Consider the following 25,928-nt stretch of genomic DNA (forward strand, 5'->3'; position numbering starts at 1 on the left):
GAATTTCGCGTATCTAGAAAGAGTATGCTTTCGTGTGAACGAGACATATCGTCATTTTTCGGTGTAAAAAAGCAAAAAAAAAAGGGTAACAGATTCAAATCAAAATATTATATTTGGTATCCATCATAACGGATTCACATTGTTTGAAGCATACCCTTCTTCGATAGCATGGATGATTACAAACAACTAGGACCAGGAATTTTTTCATGCTCTAGGAAATTTCCATTTTTAACAACGCGTCTACAACAATATGGCAAGTCAATCAACGATTTACTTCAGTATGACGAAGCTTCTGACCATGCACAACTAGCGCGTCTTGTTGATAGACCAATGAAAGAAATCAATGATTACTATAGAAATCTTAAAAAGGATTTGCAAGTCGATCCTACGTCAGTGAATAGCTTATTGGATTCGGAGTTTATTAGCACGGGTCTACCAAGTATTGATCGAGAACTAGGTGGGGGTATTCCAATTGGAGAAGTAACAGAAATATTTGGTGCTAGTGGCTGTGGGAAATCACATTTTCTATTTCAACTACTATCCAATTGTGGTAAAGAATTCCCAACTAGCAAAAACATATATATATCGACTGAATCATTTTTAGAAACCAAGAGATTAAAAGATTTCATAGGAAGAAACTCGTCTAATATTGACACTGATTTGGATCGGATATCTTATATATATTGTCAAGATTTGGAAAGTCAAGATCATATTCTATTTACCCAATTGCCATTGAAATTGGATTCAGACAAGGGGAAGACAAAATTATTAGTGTTAGATTCTATTGCACAACATTTCCGGAGAGAAGATTCTATTATGAACTCGACGTATTTAAAAGAAAAATTAGAAGTGCAGGAAGGAGAGATAGCAGACGATAGACTGTTCCAAGAAGTGAAAAGGAAACAAATGAATCAATTGCGAAGATTTAACAAGTCACAGAAATATGCTTCGCGAACAGCCAAGTTGTATTATATCTGTCAATTATATCAACACTTGTCTAGATTAGCCCAAGACTTTAACATTGCTATTGTGATAGTAAACCAGGTTAGTGATTATTCTTTTGAATCATCTGGATCATTCACTGAGGCAGAGGCGGGAGAACTTGATTATCCATTGAATTTGGATTTCCAAACTGCCGTGTCTTCTGGATGGGATAGTAGGACCATATACAATAGTATTCCTACGGCTAATATAACTTTGAAAAACGAGGAAATCGAGAATTTGGAAATGGAGTTGGCAAAGTCGCTTGAAGAGAGAAGTCCTAATAAACGTCAAAAACTCTCCAATACCAGCTCCCCACAAAAGCAGGAACACAACTTGAATCCTCGTGAAAGGTTAGAAAGACAGAAATCTTTAATTTCCAAATCGCATGAGATGAGGAATAGAGGTTCAAAAAAGATTGTCCCTACATTAGGTTATCCATGGGCAACAAGGATCAAAAATCGAATCATGTTATCCAAGGTGTACAAGCCTATATTGAAGTCGAATATGGATGGTGACATTGTGAATGATGACCAATCTTTACAGACTAATAGTATACACGACAAAAGGTCTAGTGCAGAACTATATAAACTGTTTGTTTCCATTGATGGCTGGCAAGTTGAAAGGTTTGCAAAAGTGGTTACATCTACGCATGGCTACAATCCTAATAGATTTAAAAGATACAGATTTATAATAAATTCACAAGGGTTAGCAGAAGTATAAATAAGTATAGAATACGTAAATTAATGAGTGAAATGAACATTATTGGTATTGTAAGAATTGAAATAGCAACAATAATGATGATTGTTTTAGTGGTCATGGAAACTAAGATGTATTATTATTGTGTTACCCGACTTGTTCCAGGCCCACCAACCAACCAACGTGCTAGAGTCGTGCATGGCGTGACACGTTCTATTTTTCAGTTGTTAGTTTCTCTCTTTGTATTCTTTTACTTCCATTGAAAGCTCGCCCACTACCACGCTATCTACCCCCGCGAACTTAAGAACGAGCAACAACAAATAAAAATACATATATAGAACGAGTCAAACTTAATTTTAATATCTACTCAACAATACCATTACAACAACTGATAAAACCAGAAAATAATTCAATTATCTAAGGAAATCTGAAGAATTAAATAGCAAGTCAAACAACATGAAGGTATGTAGACTGCACTGCGAGAGAATTTGTGATTGAGTTTATTTTTTTACTTCGGCGTTTGTTTATTGATGGTCATGTTGGTGTAATTTTATTTGTGATAAACAAACACCAGGAGTATTTTTTTGGTCAATCTGCTAATGTCTTTACTAAATAAGGGTTTTACTAACATAACAAAACACATAAAGTACATTGATGAGGTTGATCTTGAACTTGTTAATCAAGAGCTAAATTTCCATTCCCCCGACAACAATTTGGTGATAAAGGGGGGTTGTGAATTGTTTACCACCAAACCCATAGGATCAGATAGGAAGTTGTTCAAGACGATTGATAAGCATTTGGACCAAATAATAGAGGATAATCAATTTTCACGATCAATCGAGAGGGAAAAACGAAATTCAATAAGTTCTATGTTTGGAAGCAACGCCAGTTCACCAGATTTAAGAAGGCACAGTGCTATTTCAATAAGTGATATGAGAAGAAGAGCCAGCTCTAACCTGGGCAGTATAAATTTCAATAGAAACTCTTTACCGAAAAATGAACAACACAACAACAACAACAACACGTCTTTGTTATCGCAATCGTTGAATGACTCTGGAGTTATTGATGATAACGAGCATGCAATTGATGAATCACCTTTTGGGCCTTTGAAAAATGTCACAACAAGGAAAACTTTTGCCTATTTAATTGCCATTTTAAACAGCAGTTTCCCAGATCAAGATTTTACCAATTTACAACCAACAACGGAGAATTTTTATAGGATAGAATCACCAGACGAGTTGGTGCACAGATTCAACAATGTTTTACTTTCATTGGGTAAAAAAGAGGATATATTGAATTGGATATGGGATATTATAAATTCATATATGGATGTTCTACCTTCGAAAAACTCGTCACCTTATATTGCTGCTCAAAATAGTGGTGGTAGTAGACATGGATCATTTTCTGCATCAACAGGTAACAGTTCTCCGCCATCTAATTCATCGTATGAAACATGTCAAATATATCAGTTTCAACCTTCTGATGAATCAATACTTGAAGATTTGACATATCCCTACCAACCAATGTGGTCATATTACTATTTTATTTACAACAAGAAGAAGAAAAGAGTTACATTTATCCATATTGCTGCTATTAACAAAGCAGATTATTCGAATGGTAATGGGAATCAAGGTTCAGGAAATTCAGAAAATTCATCTAATAGAGCCAAAGTGATAAACTCAGATGGTGAAGAGGAATATGATGTGAATGATGATTATGGGGCTGTTGTAGATGATGACGACGACGACGAGAATGAAGATGTGGTTGGTGGTCTTGAAATTTGATACTCATTAATATTTTGTTCGGATCTCCTGTTTTACTATCTTTTTGCTTTCATTGTTTCTTGTTTCTTGTTTCTTGTGTTTTAGTTGTAATCATTTTCTTTCAACTTTTGCATAAATCATGTAAATGTTAATCTATTTCAGTTCAATATGTTAAAGGTATATATATAATAGTTGATATCTTTATTGAATGTATAAATACCCTACCTTTCTATAATTTGGAGAAACAAATGAGAAGGATGTTGAAGGAATGCCAATTCCGATAATCTCCCCCCACGAGGTAAGGTAGACAAAGAAGTACTAAGAATTCGAGTTTTAGGGGGACGGGTTTTGTGTAACAAAAATGATCCTCCTTTGTAATCAACTTCGAGGAGAATTTCTTTATACAGGCAAATAAACTCAATGCGATAAGGACATTCAACAATAGCAACAGCAACAGTAATAGCAACAAATACTAATAGAGTAAATTAAAACTAATATTCTTTCTTTTTTATTTTTTATTTTTTTTCAACTACTTTTACTCCTTCTTTTCTTTTGATCTTTAAACAAGTTTTTCTTCTACACCAATCATGAAATTAGCCACTGAAATTGATTTCAAACTCAACAATGGTAAAACCATTCCTGCCTTAGGACTAGGTACTGTTGCCTCAAAAGATCCTAAAGATGTTAAGGATCAAGTAATCACTGCTGTTAAAGCAGGATATCGTCATATTGATACTGCTTGGTTTTATGGTACTGAAAAATATATTGGTGAAGCATTACAAGAATTATTTGCTGAAGGAATTATTAAAAGAGAAGATTTATTTATCACGACAAAATTTTGGCCATCATATTGGGCTAATCCAGAAAAATCTTTAGATGAATCTTTAAAAGATTTGCAACTTGATTATGTTGATTTATTTTTACAACATTGGCCAATTTGTTTACATGGTGATGAAAATGGATTACCGAAAATACCTAAGGATGAGAATGGTGAATTGATTTATGATGATGATCCAACCCCAAATGGTACTAAATATATCGACGTTTATCATAAATTAGAGGATATTTTAGAAACAACCACCAAAGTTAGATCAATTGGTGTTTCTAATTATTCAATTCCAAAACTTCGTCAATTATTACCTAAAGTTAAAAAACATATTCCTGTTTGTAATCAAATTGAATATCATCCACAATTACCTCAACAAGATTTAGTTGATTATTGTACTAAAAATAATATATTGATTTCTTGTTATTCACCAGTTGGTAGTTATGGAGCTCCAGTATTGAAAATCCCATTAGTTAAGCAATTGGCAGAAAAATATCAAGTCACAGAGAATGAAATTGCTGATGCTTATAATATTTTAAATGGTAGAGTTACATTACCAAGATCTTCTAATCTTGAAAGAATTAAAACCATTATTAGATTACCAGATTTGACTAAAGAAGAATTGGATGAATTGTATCAAGTTGGAGTTAAAGATCCACAAAGATATATTTGTGATCCTTGGGGGTATGGTATAGGATTCCGTTGGTGGAAAGGCGATACTTTAAGTAAAGAATTTGATTAAATCAAAGATAGCCTAGCGGTGGAAAAAGAGGAGGATAAAAGGAACTAGAAAAGATATACTGATTTTTATAGGTGGTAATCCCAACTAGAAAGGAAAATAAAATGGGGGAAGAGTTTTCAATCACTCTACATTGTAGTCTTTATAGTCGAATCAGAACCTACACCTCATAAGATTAGTAAAAAACAATAATATAAATATAATTAAAATTAAAACATTAAAATAAACAAGAATAAGTAATAACGATAAAAAAAAGTTATGATAAAACTAAACTATGATAACAATTTAAGAATCCAAAAAAAATACCATTTAAATATACAAAAATCAAAAAAAAAACCACAACGAACAATGATCTGTTTTGTCTTCTCTTTTTCTTTTTTTATTATAATTATTATTATACTCTAATTGGTTCTTCATAAGCTGGTGGAGGACCAGTAAAGATGAGAGCACCTTTATCATCAAAAGTGGCATTTTCATCAGAAACTTGAACCCCTTCTTTGAGAGCTTTATTTTTTTCAATTTCTGATAATCCCATTGGATCTCTAGCAATCCAAATATGTGGTTCTTCAGCAGTAACAGCAGGATCATCATAAGCATGTCTAATAAAATCAGAATGGTATTCAATATAATTGAAATATGAACTAGGCATATCACTCTTGATTATATCAAAAGTATCTTTCTTTGGCTGGAAGAATGATGTTAACCATGAAACACCTTGAGTTGGAGCAGCAATTGCCTTATTAACTGGGTTAAATCCAGCAGATTTTTCTGCATCGTGATTGTTGTTAAAATCAGTAAATGGACTCTTTGGTTTATCGAGCAGTTCTCCATGACCAACTTTAGTATCAACAGCGGATGAATCAGATCCACGATGATTTTGTTGTTGTTGTTGATCATAAGCATATGAAGATGGGCCATTTCCAGGAATTCTATCAGGTAATACTTGATCTTTTGGATCAGGACCCAATCCCAATTGATTACCACCTTCCCAATAGTTTTTGCCTTCAACTTTGATTTCTTTCAAACCTTGATCATGTATTGGGTAAGAATATGTTGGGTCACCTGCAGCATATTTAATAGCAGAAATAGGAACAGCATCGACTAATGGTAAGAACTTCCATTTCATCCATAATCTTGCAGCAATGGTGACAACCACAATAACACCTTCCAAGGCAACACAAGCCCAGTTCTTCGAAAATACGAAAATGGCAGTAATCCAAAGTTGAGCCAAGAAAAGACCAGTGAAAAGTTGGAATAATGATTTGACATAATTAGTACCTCTAGCATCAACAGTGCTTGGTCTCAAAACAAAAATCATAGTATAAATGTAGGCGAAATAAAACAAAATGAAAGCAATGGCAGTGAATCCTAAAATCAAGGGAGCAATAACCGAATAAGAAAGAGCAATAACAGTCAACAATTGGAAACCTGGATAAAGAGTAGAATAAGCAGGTTGACCTAAAGTATTCCATCTTGTCCATTTAGCTCTTGGTGTACCATCCAAAATTCTTCCCAAAATGTGAGACAAAATCAAGGCAACAATTTGAAGTAAAACTCCTGAACTAATAGTTAAACCTTCAAGACATAAATAAGAATAGTAGAAATTGACCGATTTAGGGAAACTAGATGATAATTTCTGTAATGCTTCACCTGGATTTTGAACAATTTGAGTGGCAACAGCTGCAGCTGATGAACCCAAGGCAATAGCAAGAAAAACATTGACAACTTGGAAAGCAAAATACCATGATTGACAATAACTTTCAACTTGTTGAATTGTAAGGCGTCCAGAAATTTTACCCATCCATTTAATGAATGGAGGCACCAATGACATCAAAATTGTTAATGCCACAACTGGGAGTAAACCAGTAATTACCCCCATAATGACATCAGGCATTTTAAGAATGAATTTCAAAAATGGAACCTTATCAGTCAATACATTAATATTGGAAATGGCACCAACAACAGCTACTGGGATACACCAGAAAATAATCAATAAAGTCAAAATAGTGTTAGCAATAATACTTTTAATTCTTCTTTTCATTGAAGTCAATTGCAAGTTTTCCCAAATAATATCTTCTGGGGCAGCATTAATAACGGTTTTAACTCCTTTAAAGTCAGGTTGGTAAGGAATAGCTTGATAAGCCTTTTGCATTTCCAATTGACTTGGGAATTCAATGAAAACAGCGGGTAATTGATCATAAGTTTGATATTCAGTTTGTTCTTTAGTGATTTCCTTATTCAATTCACCCAATTTTTCTGGCGAATAATCTAAAGTGTCAACTTTTATACCAATTAAAAACTTCAATTTATGAGTTGGTCTTTTCTTACCATCTTTCAAGTATTTATCAATATCATCTTGTGGTTCAGGAGCTGGTTTACTCTTTTTAAGACATTTATTTCTCAATTTAACAGCCTTAGTTAAAACTTTATTAAGAGTACCTTCGTATTTGTTAGCCAATTTTGTTCTTTCTTTAACTTGTTTTTGTAACTTTTTGTAATCTCTAGAATACCAAATGTTTGTAGCAGTTGGGAAATAACCTCTGAGCTTATCATCTTGTAAATATTCAGTAGAGATTTCTGTTAACAAAAGGGTTCTTGAACTCAACAAGGAATCGTATAATGGAGTAGTTTGAAGAGCATGACGATAAGTGACATAATAAACCAATTCACGATAAATAAGGAAAATCACTGCACCGAATAATATCCATGATAAGAAAACATGAGCAAAAGTTCTCCATTTATCTTTAATATTAGCAAATGTTAAAATATCGAAACCTTTAACATTAGAACCAGGGGTATTGTTATTGCCGTTGGTGGCATTAACTGGGAAAAGAATTGGCCAAGTTATAACTGCTCCTAAGACACATACACAGAAAAATTCAAATAAAAATCTAAGGAAAAAATATCCATCGGTACCAGCATATTGAATGTAAAAAGTACGGGGTTTGGCTAAAAGATAAGTTAACCAACTGAATGGACCTTTAGGGGCAGTTTCTGTTCTTAAATCATCAGGGAGTGATTCCACTACAGCACGAGGTTCATACACTCTTCTTTGTTTACTGTGAATAACAATGAATGCTAATAAAAACACCACTGAAACCACCAAAGTGGGGATTAAAGTGGATAAGAATTGTGAGACCGAAGAATTGGAACTTTGAGGAATACTACTACCGGCCATTGTCTGTTCTTAATAAAAAAAACTTGATTAATAAAAATAAATGATAACAATTAATCCAATTAATTAGTTAAGATGAAATGAATAAGCTAGGAAAGCAAATAAATTGAAATTGTAACTTAACTTAACTTAACTTGACTTTATTTGAAATGAAAATTGTTATTAATGAAATAGTAACTTTGAAGAAGAACAAGAAGTAAATCAAAACAAAAAAAAAAATAGAAAAATTAAACAGCAAGTGAAATGAAGTTCTTTTATAACAATTGAACTAGTTTAATGATTTATATAATGAGAGAAGAGTTAAATATTTTTCTTAATGTTTTGATTTTTAAAAAGAATTTTGTGATTTAGTGTGAAAATAATTGTTGTGGTTTGGTGGTGGTAGTAGATGTCTATGTGTATGGGATAACTAAAAATAATTAATATAGTTAGTCACTCAAGAATAAGAATCCCTCCCTCAAAACTTAAAAGATCAATAAATTACACAAAATAATAATCTATATTTAAGTAATTATGCAGGTGGAATTTTGTTTGTTTCAAGAATCAATTGTTAATTAGCAATCACAGAAGAAGAAGAAGAAGAAGAGGGAGTTCTGTTTGTTTTAGCTTCTTCTTTTTTTCCCATACTAAAAACTTTTATACTTGCTTTCATCCCGACTTACTTCTACTATGCTATCCTTTATTATCTCCACCAACTATTGTATCCCACCCCCCCTGACACAACAATGATCCAATGAATTACACGAAACTTGCAGATTAACTGCTACCATTCGCATCGCCACAAACTTCTCAATATTGCTCATTTTGGTATTTGCTCTCTTTTTCTTGCCCTTTTTTTTCACTTTCCATTCGTCTAATTTGTTGGAATTCATCACTCTAAATGTATTCTCTCTGTGGAATCTGCATATTTTCTCCTCCCTAATTGTCTTTCCAGCCTCGTTTAATCGATTAAAGTTGCTATTTATGCTGCAAATGGTAATAGTGAGATACTAAAATCCCAATTGAAATTAGCATGTGCGAATAATAAAAAGTTATAAAGACCTAAACTGATTTAGCAACAGACAGACGAACATTAATGTCCTTTACATAATCGTACATATCATTTGACTACTAGTGTTGTAACTGAAATTGCAAGCAACTGGAAAAATAAATTGTCACGATTTTCGTTCCTTGGTAAGTGGCGCACGACCATAGTGAGAGACAGCAACCTTCGGGATTTCTTATTTTTCTACCCCCCAGCCGTATTTATATCTTCTCATTTCTTTTTTTTTTCTTTTTCCAGTAAGATTGTTTTTCACTTAATTTAATCCCAGCATAATGGAAATAGGCTTACATTAAATGACATCATTATGTTTCTATTGAAATCTTGTATCTTATCTTTTTCTCTCTCGAGAGTGGCTGTACAACTTGTTTTAAAGAATGACTTCTTAGAGTTCTGAAATTCTACAACTCTAAAACTAAAATTTCTTCAACTTCTTTTTCTTTTTGTGCGCGACGGACACGACCTTGATTCATTTACTCGTCAATTATAGCATATATTATTGGACATTAATAGGTTTGATCGAGTTTTTTTTTTTGGTTCCATCAAGTCAGAATGCCTAAAAGATAAAGGATGCAAATTAAAATACATCAAATGGATTATTATTAATTTGTTTGGCAGATCTAACGGGTATATTTTCATCCCGGGTTATGAATCCTGCTTGTGATATTATTTTTGGTTATAGTTATGTAAGGACTTCTGCATCACTGGGTAAAAATTGATATATGAATGAAGTTCTAAAGAATTGATATCGAGTAATCCATTATTTGTGATTATTCATTGGTCGGTCCTCTTAGTCTTTCATGACTTGTTACCTACTTGATTGGGCCCTTCTCTTTGTTTATTATTCTAGTCTAAATCATATTGTTTAAGAAAGAAGTTCTTGCTGTGTATGAGGTCTCTTTTTGCTGTGGTAAAACTACAATATTCACACCACGAAATATGTTTTTTTTGGCAATTGTTTTATTTAAACCATGCAATCACTGTTGTTATTGTTGCTCATTGTCAGTATTGCGTCTATGGAGAGCACCCCAATTGAAGGTGTTTCTTATCAAGATGATTCAACTTTACTTGCACCACAATTTTTTTATTTTGATAATTTGCAAACTTTGCAACCAAAATTATCGCAAATTTTTGCAACGTCAATTCCAACACAGATTATTCAATTATTAGACACAACCCATTATTTAATCCCCGACGATAATGAATCGAGCTCCGAAAACCACTTTAACAATACTATCCCATTGAATTGGATTGAGTTTTATACAGAAAATGTCAGTTATGAAATGAATCGCCAAGCAGAGATTATTGTTATGACTCATGAAACTGTAGACAACAAATACGCTCATGGAGATTTAGCTTATACTTGGTCAATGCTTAAGAAGCTTGCTGTAGAATACAATATGGCATTGTCTTTATATGCTGGATTTTATTATATGGTTGGATTATTAACTGGAGCTCGTATATCACCAGAGTTTGATATTACGTCAAGTTTATCAATAATGTATGCCTGTCCGGTAGCCAATGGTAAAACTGTTCAACTAAAAGTGTATCCCACATTAGCAAAATTAACTCCATACTATCGTAAACTCAAATGGAATTCAAAATTACAAAAATTCATTGTTAAGAATAAATTCATCAAACATAAGAAGATCAAATTATTGGCATTAACTGGATTGGAAGATGTTGAATGTGTATATGTTCACAATGAATGAAATAAATGAATTCTTTCTGTATATATCAAGTATATATTTAGTTCAAAAAATTGCATAAATAAAGTATATATATATATAATACAAATTCAGAAAATATTGCTACACTAGTATTCTCTATTACAACATTTCAAGAAAATGGTTTAACTTAATAGTGGACACCAGTAGAAACACCTTCAGCGGTTTCTTGAATTTTGCTAGCAATTGGGTTTTCAACTTTGACATATTTATCAGAAAGTGGTTTGATAACACTATTGTAAACCAAAGTGGAACCACCAAATGAGGAAAGATAGATAAGGAATCCAGTTTTGATAAGATAGTAGAATGGGACATAGTATAAGATGGTGTTTGACCAGAATTCAATGACATTAATAAATGCAAATACAACCCAATAAGTCAATAATTTGGTGTCATCATCTTTAGTAGTGGTTTTCAAGGCAACAAGTGAATAATAACCTGGAATGACAAAACCAGCAATATTGGATAAAAGTTGACCAATACCACCGAAATTTAACAAGATTAAAAAGAAATATAATCCACCAGCACCAAGAACAGCATATGATCTTGGTAAACCGGATCTTTGTTCAAATTGATCTAAAACACCGAAATTTTTAGTAGACTATGAAATGGAATCGTTAGTAGATGGTTTAAGTATTTTATATCGTAAAGACTTGAAAAAAGGTCTGTTATCTTGAGAAATTTAAAAGATAACAAAACTGTGGTTAAGAATGAAGTCGTTGAAATGGCAAATGAGAAAATCTGTGCATTAAACATACTTTATCAATTTGAGATAAATAATTTTGAGCTTGAGCTTGGAAACTAGACATGATTTGAGATTATAACAATTGATATCTAATAGATACTAGAATGGGGTTGAATAAGAAGAAGAAAAGAAGGAAAAAAGAGCAAGAAAAAATAAAAAGAAAAAAATTTTGAATGTTGTTTGATTGAAAATTTCAAAATGTGACGTTTAAGGAAGAAATTTCATTTATTAGGAGTTGTGTTGTGTTGTGTTGTGTGTGTTAAATTTACAATTTCTTCCAACTCCTTAGAATTAGATTTTTTTTTTCCTTTGCTTCTTTGCTTTCATTGCTGCGGAATAGAACTCATTTTTCTCTTCTTTCTTTCTCACTACACAATCTTTATTTCTGTGTTCTTCCATTCATTGTTTGCTTTATTCGCTTTGATTAGTTTTGTTGTCCGTTGTGTAGTAGTCGTGGGGTTTGACTCAATTAATGAGCTGATTTGCAATTAGTCCATCAAGCTAACATATATGTCTTGCTTTACTGTTTGATGTGACGACTAATAAAACAAAATGGCAGTAACAAGTCTAGACTAGTTGTCAAACTCATCAGATGTTTCGAAATCCGCTCCTTCAATGCTTATCTTCACGGATAAAAAAAGGCTTGATAGACAGAATAAACTTTTACTTATCGAGATAGCAAAATTTATTATCTCTACAATATCTCTCCCTTTTATATCAAAACTCACTCATCTAACACAAATTTCAAGTTCAACCAATATATTGTTCCCCCCAATTATATCGTTCACTTAAATACATAGTTTTGTCGTGTATGTTATCACAAATTCGAATTATCTCCTAATAGACATTGAGATTCTCCACTTTTTCTTTATCTCCACTTTTTTTTTCCCACTGGATTTAATATTTGTTTCGGATTTTGGTGCTTTCCTTTTTTTTGTTCCATTATTTCACATAGTTGAAATAATCTGTTAGGACCAATGACTTTGACTCCACAGTTAAGGTCCCAAAAACAAGAAAAAGAAACATGCATTTGCTGCATAAATTATCCGATCAAATCTACAACCAAGGAAAGGCTCCCAATCAATGATGAATGCATAAATGAATCGTATCTGATTAACTCAAACCGTTCTCCCAAATCCATTCATGTTTAACATCTTCAGGGAACCCAATGTCTGTCATTATGTAATTGGTCCAAAATCCTCTAAACTGTTGAGAATTAGTCTACCCCTCCCCCATCTAATTCTTTACCCCCCGCAAATCTTAAAGCCGCAAAACTTAAGACACCAAAAATGATTAATTTTCGAGTCAAATTATACTTATCACAATAATGGGGCATCTAGAATATAAATTGATTGAAATTTGTCTTCAATTTCAATATCAATTAATTAAAACTTCAATTGAATTCATCAAAACACTCCTGACACTATTTATTATGATTTCCTTAAGGGCAGTAATCGCACTTATTCTTTTACCACTTAATTTATTATTTGTTTTAATCAAATATCCATTTTTCGGGGGTGTAAACCCTATATACAAGAATGATTTGGTCAATTCCTTGAAATTAACCGTTTATCAAGCATTAATCAATTTCCCACTTGATGATGTTCATATTTTTTCAATAATTTCTGCTGAATTTGTTATCAATAAAGCTGTTGGTAAATTATATCCTGGTTTAACATCAAAATTACCAAATTATGGTAAAAAATTTGATAAACAAAGTTTTTGGCTCGTTGAAAAACCAAATAGAAAACCCGATGATCCAGTATTGATTTATTTACATGGTGGTGGTTATTTCCTTGGTCTTGTTCCTCAACAAATTGAATCTTTAGTGACAACTTATCATTTATTAGACCCGGTAAAACGTGAAAATTTATCCATTTTAGTATTGGATTATAATTTAACTTGTCAAGGTTATCCAATTCCTCATCAATTGTCTCAATTAGTTGAAACTTATACTAATTTAGTCAAAGAAGGTGGTAAAAACTTTTTATTAATGGGTGATTCTGCTGGTGGTAATTTAGCTATAACTTTCACTCAATATTTAAGATTATCAAATAGTTCAAATTTACCATATCCAAAATCTTCTATTTTGATTAGTCCTTGGGTGAAATTAATTGCTGAAACTTATCAAAACACTCCAGGGCATTCATATTATAATTATTCATCGGGTGATGTGACTCAATATGATACATTATCTGGTGCTGAAGTATATCAACATATTCTTGGTACTGAAACTAAACTTAATTCCTTAACTGTCTCTCCAGGTAATTGTCCATATGATTCCAAAGATTGGCAAGATATTCCAACTTATAATCAACCAGGTCATTCTGTGTTTGTACTCGCTGGAGAACATGAAACTTTCCGTGATGATATTTTGGAATGGTCTAAATATGCATTGAATTATCCTCTTGATGAATTGGATTTCCAAGATTCTAATGGTGAATTTAATCCTAAAGTTCATAAATATATTAGAAATGATGAGAACTCGGCTTATATTGATGTTACTATTGTTCCTTGGGGTGCTCATGATTTTTTATTTTTTGAACATACATTGATTGGCAAATTGAAACTGGAACCTAGTTTGAAACTTCAATCAATTAATAAAAGGAAATATTTTGGTACTACAAGTGTTGTCAATTTCCTTAACACTGTATTACCAGGAGAAAATTAAGATAAAATACATCAACAATGCTGATATAATGCTGGCTACAAACAGTTGTACGTTTGTGTATACATTTTTTATAGTATAAATGTGAAGATGTGGCGTATCTTTCTTTTGTTTTTGTAATAATAACAATCAAATTGCTGGTCAGTGTTCTACATGATTTGCAGGTTCTCACGAGTTTTCTTTGCTATATTATTTACTACCACCACCACCACTACTACTACTGTACTTATTATCACACATATTCCTTTATTCACTTCTTTTTGGATTTAACTTTGGCACTACCTTCAAATCCAGCTCTTTTCTTTTTAAGTTGAGCTTTATTAACAGTACCAGTGAATTTTTTCAATTTAGGTTGATGCTTTTTACCTTTATTATCTCTTCTAGCTTTCAAATTTTCTTCTCTTCTTTTAGCTCTAGCAGCAACAGTATCTTTAACCACTTGTTTACGTTCTTTCCATTCAATTTCACTCTTCAATTTCTTTTTCTCTTTACGTTTTAATGCACGTTTCAATAATTTTTCATCATCTTTAATTTTAATTCCTTCAGCTTGAGCCATTACTCTTTGCCATTTATCTTTTTCACGTTGTTTTTCTTGATCTTCAGCACTCATTGAGGCTAATTTCTGTTTCTTTTTCTCTAATTTTTGTAAATGAGCTTTAATATCTTTATTAGCTGGGCCTTTTTGCTTTTTCTTTTCAGCAGAATTACGAATTTTCGATAAATCAGACGTCACTTGAGATCCATCATTGAATACTATATTACCAAACAATACATTTTTATCATCATCAATATCGGAATCTGAATCCGAGCCTGAATCTGAACCTGAATCTGAATCTTCTTCATCATCATTATCTAACTCGTCATGTTTTCTCTTTTGTTGCTTTTTCAATTCTTCTCTTCTTTGACGTTCAGCCAAGATTTGTTCACGAGATTTGAGTGCTCCATTAGATTTACTACCAATAGCTTTTCTTTTCTCTTTTAAATTATTAATTTTAGATTCTAATTTTTCTCTTAATTTAGCTAAATTTTCTTGTCTTTTACGTTGTTCTTCGTCAGATAATTGTTTCTTCTTCGATTTATTATTACTATCGCTGCTATTATTATTAGTAGATTGTATTTCTTGTTTTTTATATGAACTTAATTCAACTTCATTTCCATCATCATCAAATATTAATTGATTGTTACTATTTATAATATCACTATCATCATCTTCTTTTGCTTGTTTCTCATCATCTTCATCATCACTTACATCCATATCCGGTATTTCAACATCTTCATCAGAATCATCATCATCCCCACTTTCCTCTTCTTCTTCGTCAGATTCTTGAGTTATTGGTTTTGGTAATTTTTTGGGTAATGATACACTAGTAGCTTTTTTAGCTTTATTATCCATGACATCTTTAGCACTAGCTTGTCCATTTGAATATTCATTAGCATTATTAACACTTTCGGGATTTAGTTTGGCTCGTTTATTCTGTTTGATTTCTTGTTTTGATTTCTTCTTCTGTTGCCATTGATCTTGAGTGGCATCATCATAATAATATTTGGCTGGGATTAATGATAATAATCCATCAAATGCTGATGAATGAGTTTTTAGACGTTCCTAAAAAAATGGGATGATTGTTAGTAAAACAAGAACAAGAAAAACTGTGAGGCATATGGTATAAATAAAGCTCATCTACATACTTCTAAAGAGTTGCTCATTTCTTAGATTCCTTAGTCAAAGGGTATAGTGATTTGGAATTTAATAGAAATCAAATGAGAAGAGTTTGCAAATATTAGTTTTTTTTTCTTAATAGAAATTTTTTTTTTCAACCCTCTGCAAGCTGAGATGGGTTTAAATATTTAGTGATCTGTATTACTTCCCAGATAATTCAAAAAAAAATTACCAGTAAAGTAACTACTACTTAAAACGTTTAATACAAATTAACCAAACAATAAAGCCTTGCAATCTTTATATATGTTGGTGTTTCTTTAGATGTTAATAATTAATATGGAAAACAGGCTAGATAATTCCATTGGGGTGTTATCACTCACTGATTAAATTGAAAGTCGTGTACTATCGTCTAATCTAAAATTTATCCACGCAAAGCTAATTTTAAAAATAATCAACGACGACAAAATCCAACTTTCTCAACAAATCTCCTTCCTCCGCCCAACCAACATAAACCTTCTATCCATTCATTCATTCATTCGTATACATTTATCAAATCAAAAGAACAACTTTTCTTGTATTGACATTTTCACATTCCATTGATTGGTTTACAATTTTATTCTTTTTATTTTTATTTTTTTCCATCTATTTATTTTCCAATTTGTCTTTTTTATAAATGTCATCAAATTCAGTTGCCAAAATTGCCGAGTATTTGATTCTTTCATTACCTCAATCAACTCATGCTCATGAATGGTTAGAACAATCTTTAAACAATGGGAAACAACCATTATACAATTTAAAAATTCCTGATTTCCAAAGTGGTACTTTAGACTCATTAGTTCAAGAAAGTGAAGAATTAAATAAGATTGATCATCAATTGGGTAGTTCTGTTAACAAAGTTGTAGAAATTTTAAACAGTATCAATCCACAAACCAGCTCCGGGAGCTCATCATCATCATCACGAATTGTTCAATCAAGATCGATATTTGATTATATTGAGAATTTCCAATGGAATAGTTCGAAATATCGTTTAGATAAACCAATCAGTCAATTAGTGAAAATGATTTCTCAAGAAGCAATTACTTTAGATAATGATGTTCGTACAAGTTATCAACTGTATCAACTGGCCAAATCCAATTTTTTAGCAGCTGATAGGAAAAAAAATGGTGATTTATCAATTAAATCATTACATGAAATTGTTAAACCAGAGCAATTTGTATTAGATTCCGAACATTTAACAACAATTTTAATTGCTGTTCCTAATAATTTATTAGATGATTTCCATAAAAATTATGAAACATTAACTTCATTTGTTATTCCTCGATCAGCAGAATTGATTGCTAAAGATCAAGAATTTCATTTATTTACCGTGACTTTATTTAAAAAATATCAACAAGAATTTATTAATAATGCTCGAGAACATAGATGGCATCCAAGAACTGATTTCACTTATAGTGAAGAAATTTTAAATGAATTACGTAAGGAATTTGATTTAACTCAAGCTACGGAATTAAAATTGAAAAATGATTTGATTAGATTGACTAAAACAGCTTATCTGGATATTATGGCTAATTGGTTTCATATTAAAATTATTAGAACTTATGTTGAAGCCGTTTTAAAATATGGATTGCCCCCACAATTTGATAATTATTTGATTAAATTTAATGAATCAAATTTGAAAAATGTTGATAAAGCTAAAAAGGAATTGATTGCTAAATTTAATTATCTTGGTGGTAATGGTTATACTACTGGTAATAATAATAGTTCAAATTTACATGAATACGCTTCATTAGTTGATACTGAATATCAACCATTTGTTTTATATGAACTTGAAATTGTTTAGATTTATGTTTGAAGTATATTATAAATAATTTAATTAAAGATGATTAATAAAGTCTTGCAAAAATGGTAATTGTTGGAAATACAATGTGCATCAATAAACAAATCTTTCAAGCTATATCACTAACAATTGCATAAGTTTACAATGTGTTAAAAAATATGGATATATCATCAGTATTAATTAGAGAATCATACCCGATGTAAAGTGAAGAATCTAAAGTAAAAAAACCTCGACTTCAAGAATTTCATTGTATGTATTGCTTTGTCATAAATCCGATGAGTAAATGTGTGAACGCTTTGAGCATCCTATATTGGCAGTTTTTTTTGTAAGCCAAAAGCAATAAAAGCCTCGACTATGCGATGAGGAACGGGGAAGTTCTGTAGAACGAGGCTAGGCCCGAAATTTAACTTAGTAATTCTAACACACACTGAGAAAAAAAAAAGATGATAAAGTTGATTTCTAATCTTGCATTTCCACCATACTAAATAGTCTTATTATTATTAGGTGATGTAATTAGTAAATAGCAATCAAGATTAAGATACACACACACACAAAAAGAATTTATGTTCATTTAATGTATGTGTATGTGGGAATTATTAGAGGATTCTTTTTCAGTGGATATATAAATAACGAATAAATTCCTTGTTTAATTATTTTAAGGAAGGAAAAAAAAAAATCAACCAACCAACCCTCTTTATAATTAACAAGACTACAACTTAATAAAAATGGGATATCCACCAAATTTCAAAATTGTTACTAAATCATTAACAGAAAACATTTTATTAGCATCAACGGCTTTTTCAAGAGTCGATAAATTCAATTTTGGTGCTCGTATGGCGGTATTTAAATTTCCTCAATCAAATAAAATTATTTTATGGTCACCATTACCTTATACACCACAAGTAATTGATGTTTTGACAAAATTTACCAATAATACCAATGAATCAAATTTAAATATTGCTTATGTGATAATTCCTGATCGTGAACATAATTTAGCTGCTAAATCATATAAAGAAAAATTTCCCGGGTGTAAATTAATTGGAATGGAAGGATTAGATGAAAATTCATTGAAATTGGATTATAAATTTATAAAACTGATGGGTAATAAAGTTTTAAAAAATGATGAATTAAAACAAATCTTTAATGACAGTGACAGTGGCTTGATTGTTGATAATTTTGAATTTGTTTATTTACCAAATCATGCAAATCAAGAATTGGTTGTATTTGATAAATCATCATCAACATTATTTGAAGCCGATTTATTATTCAATTTAGGTGTACCGGGGTCAACTCTGGGTGAAACCATTTTAGAACAATATTCACCAGAGTTGGGGTTCCCTAAAGGGTTTAATCCTCATTCTGGTTGGTCATTTATAACTAGATATTTACAACCATATTCTAAAGTTGGTCGTTTCTTATTTAGAAAACTTGTTGATATAAATCATAGTAAACCTGGATTAGAAGCTATTTATAATTCATGGGATTTTAAAACTATTGTTATGTGTCATGGAAATATTATAACTAAAGATGCTAAAGAAGCATTTAAACATGTTTTTGTATAAAAGTAAAAGAATTGAAGAAGATAGTCAAATAGTAATAATCAGAATATATGTATGTTTTTTTTTTGAAGAAAATTAAAGAATATATTCACGAAATAATAATAATAAAAATAAAAAGACTAACTATTTTGAATAGAAAAAAAAGGTGGCACTATTTCAATGAGATAAACCAATTGTGAATATACGTAGATGCCTTGCAGCAGACAATATAACCAAATGTTGAACAATATGTGGGATAAATAGCATTTTCATCTGTGCCATTGATATTGCATTTATATCCTATTGTTGAACAGTGACAGCACCTGTGGCGGTGGCTATTACATAACAGAACAAGTGGAACAGCAGTTACCAGTCAGAACAGATCTAACAGCATTGTTTTTAGCAGCAGCATCTTTATCTTTGGTTTGACCAGATCCAGTTTTTTTAGATTGTTGTTGAGCAGCCATTTTTTATTTGAATTTGTTGATTGAATTAATATAGTTTATAAGAATTGAGAGTTATTTGTTTGAGTTGTTGATTAAGAATAGATTAAACAAAAATATACAAGAGAATCTGTAGACATATTTATACTCATGATTTTACGTATATATCTATGCTTATATTCATTTGATGTATAAATTGACATGATTATGAACTGCAAGAGGTTTGATTTTGATTTGTCTGCAAAAAAAATATGCTCTATTTTTCGCAATTACCCCCCAACCCCCCCTCACAAAGTTCCGAGTTTAGTTGGAAAAATGTTTCGATAGAGTAAAATTTCAGGAACAAAATTGACTAATTGGGAGATGACAATGAGAAACAGTTTTGAGACTTGATCATACTTCCCCATACGCTCACCTCTTTACGTTAAATATAGCTCTTTACGTTCTCTACAATAATTTTTTTGACTTATTGATATTTCTTAAAATGGTTACATGAAATAAAACAAAGAGATTCATAGGAATATTACTTTTTCAGGTAGACACAATGCAGCTAAGGTTGGATTTCTCAGGAAATATCATTCAAGCTTTATCTGTTAGTTAGTGCTGTTATTTATTACTGGTGAACTACACCAAAGCATACTGAAGGCATTTTACGAGGTTTTTGAAAGCTCTTACTATGTAGCAACTCATCTAGTACTTAGTAGAGGAAGTGCATCAAGTATGGATCAACCAAGTGTTACCTTATATCATTGGTTTAAACATTGTAAGACTCAGTTCGAAAAAAAAATTAAGGTTTCTACTTACCACTTTCATGTGGCTTAAAGTTGTGGATGTGATATTGAATATGTTTCAGATTTGTCATGAAACAATAAGAACAATAATAAAGAAGAAATCAAATCAATCTTCAATGTATGTATGTTTCTGTATGGCGCATGTGGGTTCTTTGTTTTAAAAAAAAAACTTTAAATTGAGTTTGTTTTTTCTTTCTTTGTTAGTCAATCAAACTTTAAAAAAGAAGAACAAGTAGAAATAGTATAGTAAATTGATATAGATACTTTTATTACTAATAACAAATCTTTAATGGAATTTATCTGAAATTAATTGTCAAGTTTTAATTCAGTAATGATTGATATTACTCTAAAACAAATGCTGTGTGGGGTTGTTTTGTTTGACCTGAAGTGTCCAAGCTTTCCTGCTTCATGATCTAACTCTTTGTACTGCTACACCTACATTGGGAAATATTGACCTTATAGTAACACTTACTTTCTTTTATTAATTGTCTAAACTATGCTTTTGATCAATTCACACGTACTTCATTTCTTCTCCCCTGACGATCCTGCATATTTCGTCATAATTCACACATTCTTAAAATTATGCACACATCCTTGAAATGTGTTAATATTCCCAACATTATCAATTATATGTGTTCAAAATTGGTTGCAAAGTTATCAACTCAATTCACGCTATATAAACCTTACAATTTCTCTACATTTTTATATTTTTTTATATTGGCTTTCTTTTAGAATCAATCAATACTTTTTTTATCATTTAGATACATCTTTCATCTATTAATAGATTATCTTTCTATATATCAAAACACGACACAGTCACGTGCCAAAAAGGATATAAGAAGGAACTTCAGAAAATTAATTTTCTGATTATACTACTTACTAGATTGCATAAAGTCAATATCTGATTGATACAACTTGGTTCATTATTCATAAAACTTAACAACTAATTCAACAAGAAAACCCAACAAAAAAATCCAAATAAAATAATCAAAAAAATATTATAATTAATTAATTACAAAAAAAACAAAAAATACACACACACATACACACACACAAAATCTTGTTGCAAAAAAAAAAAAATAATAATAATATAATAAGAATTAATTAACAATGTCGTTTCCACGGACACATTCACCAAGACCATCTGGTTCACGAGAACAGGAAGATCTCACACTGATGATTAAAGCTTTTAGAGATTCAATGGAAGCTAAGCTTGACTTGCATTCGCAGAAGCTTACTGCTTTGGTAGCAAACATTCCCAGAACGGACGAAGGGTTTGAAGATTTATCACAAAGGATCACTGTTCTTAAAAATCATCAAAAAGCATTTTTGCCCAAACAAGAAAAAGAAATCGGAAGTCTTCTCCACAGACAAAGAGAGGAAGAAGGTGATATTAAGGATTTCAAAACAGTCGTTGGTGAAGAAAAAGAAGAATTGCACCAGGTTGAAGATTGCGTTTTAAAAGATCAAGAAGAATTACGAAACGTCGAAAAGAAAGTTTTGAAAGAAGAAGAAGATTTGCAAAAAGTGGAAGAGTCAATGGAAAAGGAAAAACGAGAGTTACACCAGGTTGAAGACTTTATTTTGCAAAGAGATGAGACGGTAAAGAAACTTGGAGAAAGCAATCAATCTCAACAGGAACCATATACAACTGCAACTTCTGGTTCGGATCAGAGATTCAGATCTCAACAACCTAACATTGGAAATACCTTAGCGCAGGATCTAGCATTAATTCCAAAATTAGATCTGGAAATTTGCAAAATTGCAGTCAAATATCCAAAATTGTTTGAAACAAAATTACGACCACCACCACCCAGAGACTTTCAATATAAAATTCAACTCACAGACCACACTCAAATTTATTCAAAACCATATAAATGCAATCAAGAAGAACAAGCTCTCATCAAGGATTTCATCAATGAAAAATTAGAAGCAGGCGTTTTGGTACCAGCTCCAATTGATGCTTGGTTACACCCAATATTTCCAATCAGAAAAACCAATGCCAACCAATCCTCCACCAAAATAGCAGTTGATTTAAGACGTCTCAATAAGGTCACAGTACGAATGTACACTTATCCAACAGACACAAAAGACCTCTTATCCTCACTAACAGATTCCCACTATTTTAGCGCTTTAGACTTAAAGAATGCGTTCTATCAGGTAAGCATACACAAGGATAGTATAAAATATTTTGGGATTTCAACATCCGAGGGGAATTATTGCTTTACAACTTTACCGTTCGGAGCAATCAATTCCCCAACCATCTTTACTAACTTTGTGAGACAGATTTTAGAGGGGATCCCATGTATATTTATATACATGGATGATATCCTCATCCATACTAAAACCTTACATGACCACATGTCATTACTCAGGAGAATCATGGAGAAACTAAATGAGCATCAGCTTCAAATGAATTATAACAAGATGCAATTATTAACAACAAAAATCAATTTCTTAGGGTACAGCATTCAAGCGAACAAAATATCACCAGATATTTCCAAAATTCAAGCAATACAAAATTGGGAATTGCCCACGACCACTACTCAAATCAGAGCATTTGTCAATTTCAGCAACCACTTTCGCATCTTCATCCCAGAAATAGCAAAATTTACTAATCCATTAAATGAATTATTGAAGAACAACAATGGTAAAAACATAAAGATTGAACACACCCAAGCATCCATTGATGGTTACAAGGCATTAAAAGCCGCCATCATTGGATTGCCGACGCTTCAACTTTACAATCCAAAACTACCAACCATCATTTTCACAGATGCTAGCCACATGGTAGTAGGAGGATATTTATGTCAACCAACATTCAGAAATGACAAAGAAGTCCTTGTCCCAATTGCATTTTCATCACATAAATTAACAGAAACACAAAGCAGATATGCTGCTATGGAAAAGGAACTTTTGGCAATTATTGTGATATTGGAAAAATTTAGATATCACTGCAGCAATACGGTAGAGATCTATACAGATTATCAAAGTTTGGCATCATATTTAGATAAGAAAACTACTCCACCACCGAGAATTGCTAGGTTTTTAGATCTAATTGGATCATTTTCCCCAAAAGTGTACTATTTAAGTGGAAAGAAAAATTTCGTTGCTGATATCATTACAAGATATCAAACTCAAAATATTAAGGAATTGGTAGATGAAGACAAGATACTAGGACAGACTTTTACAGTCAAGAGAAATTTGAAACAACAACTATTACCAAGATTGGAAGCAATTGAATTGGAAAATCTTAATGAATCACAGGTTCACAAAATCCAAACTTCATTAGAACAACAACAACAACATGATTTGGAAGACAATGATGAAGAGTTACCTCTCCAACTGTTTAAATTAATGAATGATGAGTTATTTGTAATCATTAACAACCAACTTTTAAAATACCTTCCAAGACTGGAATACAATGATATTTGTCAAACAATCCATGACAAACACCATCCATCAACTAGAGTAACAGACTACTTATGCACACTCGCATATTGGCATCCTGACCATCTATTAATTGCTACAAACATTACGAGAAAGTGTCACTATTGTCAACTAAACACGTCAATTCGTGAGGCCATTAGACCATACCGACCACTTGAACCACTCAAGGCATTTAGCAGATGGGGAATGGACTACTCTGGACCATACTTTAACACAGTCCAACACAGGTACATATTAGTAGCCGTGGAATATGTCACTGGTTTAACTATTGCAGTACCAACATTGCACAAAGACGCAGATAACGCAATCAGTCTTTTACAATCAATCATTCTGATCATGTCAGCACCTACAGAATTAGTTACAGATCAAGGTAAAGAATTTTCATCACAAGCTTTGGCTACCCTATGTGACCAGAATAACATACAACACCATATTACCTCCGCCCACCACCCACGTGGGAATGGTCGGGTTGAGAAGGTGAACCACCTATTGAAGAAAATATTGAAAGCATTAACTAACGATACGATGCAAGACTGGGATTTAAAACTATATGACGCTTTAAGAATCTACAATGCTACACCTACAATTTTTAACTACACTCCACTTTATCTTGCACTTGGAATTGAACCACACCATAATTTAAATCAATTACAAAAAGATTTAATTGAAAATTTGCAAAAAGAATTGCCCCCAGAGGTCCAATCCACAGAAGAACACGAAGAAAACCCAAATGATGAACAACAAGAAGAGGGCAGAGAACAACAAATTTCAAGAGAAGAACAACAGGACGGCAGAGATCTTGTACACTTAAGAATTTACGAATTGGAAGCAATTAAGAAAGCTCGCAAGTTACACACAAATTTGAAAACACGAAGAAACGCAGTCCAAAATATGTTAAAGGAACCATATGGCATTCCAGCACCTTTTACAAAAGGACAATGGGTATACAGAATTAGAGCTAAAGCACGAAAATATGAACCAAATTTCGATGGTCCATATCAAGTTCAAGAAGTATTAGGTAAAGGTGCTTATAAATTGAGAGACATCACTGGAAGAGAAAAAGGAATCTACAATCAGGATCAATTGAAGTTAGCATATTCAGCAGACAACGACCCAATACAGGTTTTTAGTTCTTTCAATAAAGAATATGATCGAGTACAACAAAAATTGTTAGACAAAATTCAATCGGAAAGAGATCATCAATTAAATTGTTTGTCAGTCCAACATTTACACAGACAAAGAAGGTTACTCGATATATCCAGCTGTCTTGAGCAAATTCTGCAATAATTTCGCTAATCATTGGAGGAAAGGGTAGATGACGATCCTGCATATTTCGTCATAATTCACACATTCTTAAAATTATGCACACATCCTTGAAATGTGTTAATATTCCCAACATTATCAATTATATGTGTTCAGAATTGGTTGCAAAGTTATCAACTCAATTCACGCTATATAAACCTTACAATTTCTCTACATTTTTATATTTTTTTATATTGGCTTTCTTTTAGAATCAATCAATACTTTTTTTATCATTTAGATACATCTTTCATCTATTAATAGATTATCTTTCTATATATCAAAACACGACACAGTCACGTGCCAAAAAGGATATAAGAAGGAACTTCACCCCCTTGCTCTTCTTATTATTGTGTGTGGTGTAATAGTTTATGGTGTGGTGTATGATTGCGTGTGTGGGTGCAAAAAAAAGGTGAAGAAAAAAATACCTCAAAATAAAAACAACTTCAAACATTCCCCTCATTTTCTTTCACAGTCATTTGGTTTCAATCTCTATTGGTCTTCTTTAATCATCACTATTTATTCCAGTTTATAAGTCGAAAAAAGTT

The 25,928-nt window shown here is 31.8% G+C and overlaps 12 protein-coding genes across 12 annotated transcripts, besides 3 other annotated features; 8 read left to right on the plus strand and 4 right to left on the minus strand. All coding sequences in view use genetic code 12, as the record gives it.

The window, feature by feature from the left end:
- Nucleotides 1-168: 168 nt before the first annotated feature.
- On the plus strand, nucleotides 169-1,704 carry RAD57 (putative DNA-dependent ATPase; the record flags this gene model as incomplete). The annotated part of the gene is made up of 1 exon (XM_710922.2): nucleotides 169-1,704. One exon carries the CDS (start codon nucleotides 169-171, stop codon nucleotides 1,702-1,704), a length of 1,536 nt encoding a protein of 511 aa, XP_716015.2.
- A 432-nt stretch (nucleotides 1,705-2,136) lies between these two features.
- MAF1 (RNA polymerase III-inhibiting protein) lies at nucleotides 2,137-3,464 on the plus strand (the record flags this gene model as incomplete). The annotated part of the gene is made up of 2 exons (XM_019475258.1): nucleotides 2,137-2,142; nucleotides 2,328-3,464. 2 exons carry the CDS (start codon nucleotides 2,137-2,139, stop codon nucleotides 3,462-3,464), a joined length of 1,143 nt encoding a protein of 380 aa, XP_019330803.1.
- A 566-nt stretch (nucleotides 3,465-4,030) lies between these two features.
- Nucleotides 4,031-5,011, plus strand: ARA1 (D-arabinose 1-dehydrogenase (NAD(P)(+)); the record flags this gene model as incomplete). Its single annotated transcript, XM_710920.2, has 1 exon — nucleotides 4,031-5,011. One exon carries the CDS (start codon nucleotides 4,031-4,033, stop codon nucleotides 5,009-5,011), a length of 981 nt encoding a protein of 326 aa, XP_716013.2.
- A 391-nt stretch (nucleotides 5,012-5,402) lies between these two features.
- PHM7 (Phm7p) lies at nucleotides 5,403-8,186 on the minus strand (the record flags this gene model as incomplete). The annotated part of the gene is made up of 1 exon (XM_710918.2): nucleotides 5,403-8,186. The coding sequence occupies one exon, from the start codon at nucleotides 8,184-8,186 to the stop codon at nucleotides 5,403-5,405; it is 2,784 nt and encodes a 927-aa protein (XP_716011.2).
- A 2,055-nt stretch (nucleotides 8,187-10,241) lies between these two features.
- On the plus strand, nucleotides 10,242-10,937 carry CAALFM_C208150WA (uncharacterized protein; the record flags this gene model as incomplete). The annotated part of the gene is made up of 1 exon (XM_710917.2): nucleotides 10,242-10,937. One exon carries the CDS (start codon nucleotides 10,242-10,244, stop codon nucleotides 10,935-10,937), a length of 696 nt encoding a protein of 231 aa, XP_716010.2.
- A 145-nt stretch (nucleotides 10,938-11,082) lies between these two features.
- On the minus strand, nucleotides 11,083-11,761 carry CAALFM_C208160CA (uncharacterized protein; the record flags this gene model as incomplete). The annotated part of the gene is made up of 2 exons (XM_019475259.1): nucleotides 11,083-11,553; nucleotides 11,711-11,761. 2 exons carry the CDS (start codon nucleotides 11,759-11,761, stop codon nucleotides 11,083-11,085), a joined length of 522 nt encoding a protein of 173 aa, XP_019330804.1.
- Nucleotides 11,762-13,024: 1,263 nt separating this feature from the next.
- Nucleotides 13,025-14,368, plus strand: CAALFM_C208170WA (steryl deacetylase; the record flags this gene model as incomplete). Its single annotated transcript, XM_710916.1, has 1 exon — nucleotides 13,025-14,368. The coding sequence occupies one exon, from the start codon at nucleotides 13,025-13,027 to the stop codon at nucleotides 14,366-14,368; it is 1,344 nt and encodes a 447-aa protein (XP_716009.1).
- Nucleotides 14,369-14,615: 247 nt separating this feature from the next.
- CAALFM_C208180CA (ribosome biosynthesis protein) lies at nucleotides 14,616-16,069 on the minus strand (the record flags this gene model as incomplete). Its single annotated transcript, XM_019475260.1, has 2 exons — nucleotides 14,616-15,968; nucleotides 16,052-16,069. The coding sequence occupies 2 exons, from the start codon at nucleotides 16,067-16,069 to the stop codon at nucleotides 14,616-14,618; spliced, it is 1,371 nt and encodes a 456-aa protein (XP_019330805.1).
- A 626-nt stretch (nucleotides 16,070-16,695) lies between these two features.
- VMA5 (H(+)-transporting V1 sector ATPase subunit C) lies at nucleotides 16,696-17,862 on the plus strand (the record flags this gene model as incomplete). Its single annotated transcript, XM_710914.2, has 1 exon — nucleotides 16,696-17,862. The coding sequence occupies one exon, from the start codon at nucleotides 16,696-16,698 to the stop codon at nucleotides 17,860-17,862; it is 1,167 nt and encodes a 388-aa protein (XP_716007.1).
- Nucleotides 17,863-18,584: 722 nt separating this feature from the next.
- Nucleotides 18,585-19,421, plus strand: CAALFM_C208200WA (uncharacterized protein; the record flags this gene model as incomplete). Its single annotated transcript, XM_710913.2, has 1 exon — nucleotides 18,585-19,421. The coding sequence occupies one exon, from the start codon at nucleotides 18,585-18,587 to the stop codon at nucleotides 19,419-19,421; it is 837 nt and encodes a 278-aa protein (XP_716006.2).
- A 314-nt stretch (nucleotides 19,422-19,735) lies between these two features.
- MFA1 (Mfa1p) lies at nucleotides 19,736-19,864 on the minus strand (the record flags this gene model as incomplete). The annotated part of the gene is made up of 1 exon (XM_019475261.1): nucleotides 19,736-19,864. The coding sequence occupies one exon, from the start codon at nucleotides 19,862-19,864 to the stop codon at nucleotides 19,736-19,738; it is 129 nt and encodes a 42-aa protein (XP_019330806.1).
- A 1,304-nt stretch (nucleotides 19,865-21,168) lies between these two features.
- Nucleotides 21,169-25,710: a mobile genetic element ((Tca3-2) Retrotransposon Tca3 on Chromosome 2, about 6.1 kbp member of the gypsy group with an ORF similar to Gag and Pol, flanked by 300-bp LTRs (nu elements)).
- Nucleotides 21,200-21,481: a long terminal repeat ((nu-2b) Long terminal repeat (LTR) associated with the transposon Tca3; about 277 bp long, 11 copies per genome).
- CAALFM_C208240WA (uncharacterized protein) lies at nucleotides 21,742-25,368 on the plus strand (the record flags this gene model as incomplete). The annotated part of the gene is made up of 1 exon (XM_710966.2): nucleotides 21,742-25,368. The coding sequence occupies one exon, from the start codon at nucleotides 21,742-21,744 to the stop codon at nucleotides 25,366-25,368; it is 3,627 nt and encodes a 1,208-aa protein (XP_716059.2).
- Nucleotides 25,429-25,710: a long terminal repeat ((nu-2a) Long terminal repeat (LTR) associated with the transposon Tca3; about 277 bp long, 11 copies per genome).
- Nucleotides 25,711-25,928: the final 218 nt, after the last annotated feature.

Source organism: Candida albicans, chromosome 2 (genome assembly GCF_000182965.3).
Source record: "Candida albicans SC5314 chromosome 2, complete sequence".
NCBI lineage: Eukaryota > Fungi > Ascomycota > Pichiomycetes > Serinales > Debaryomycetaceae > Candida > Candida albicans.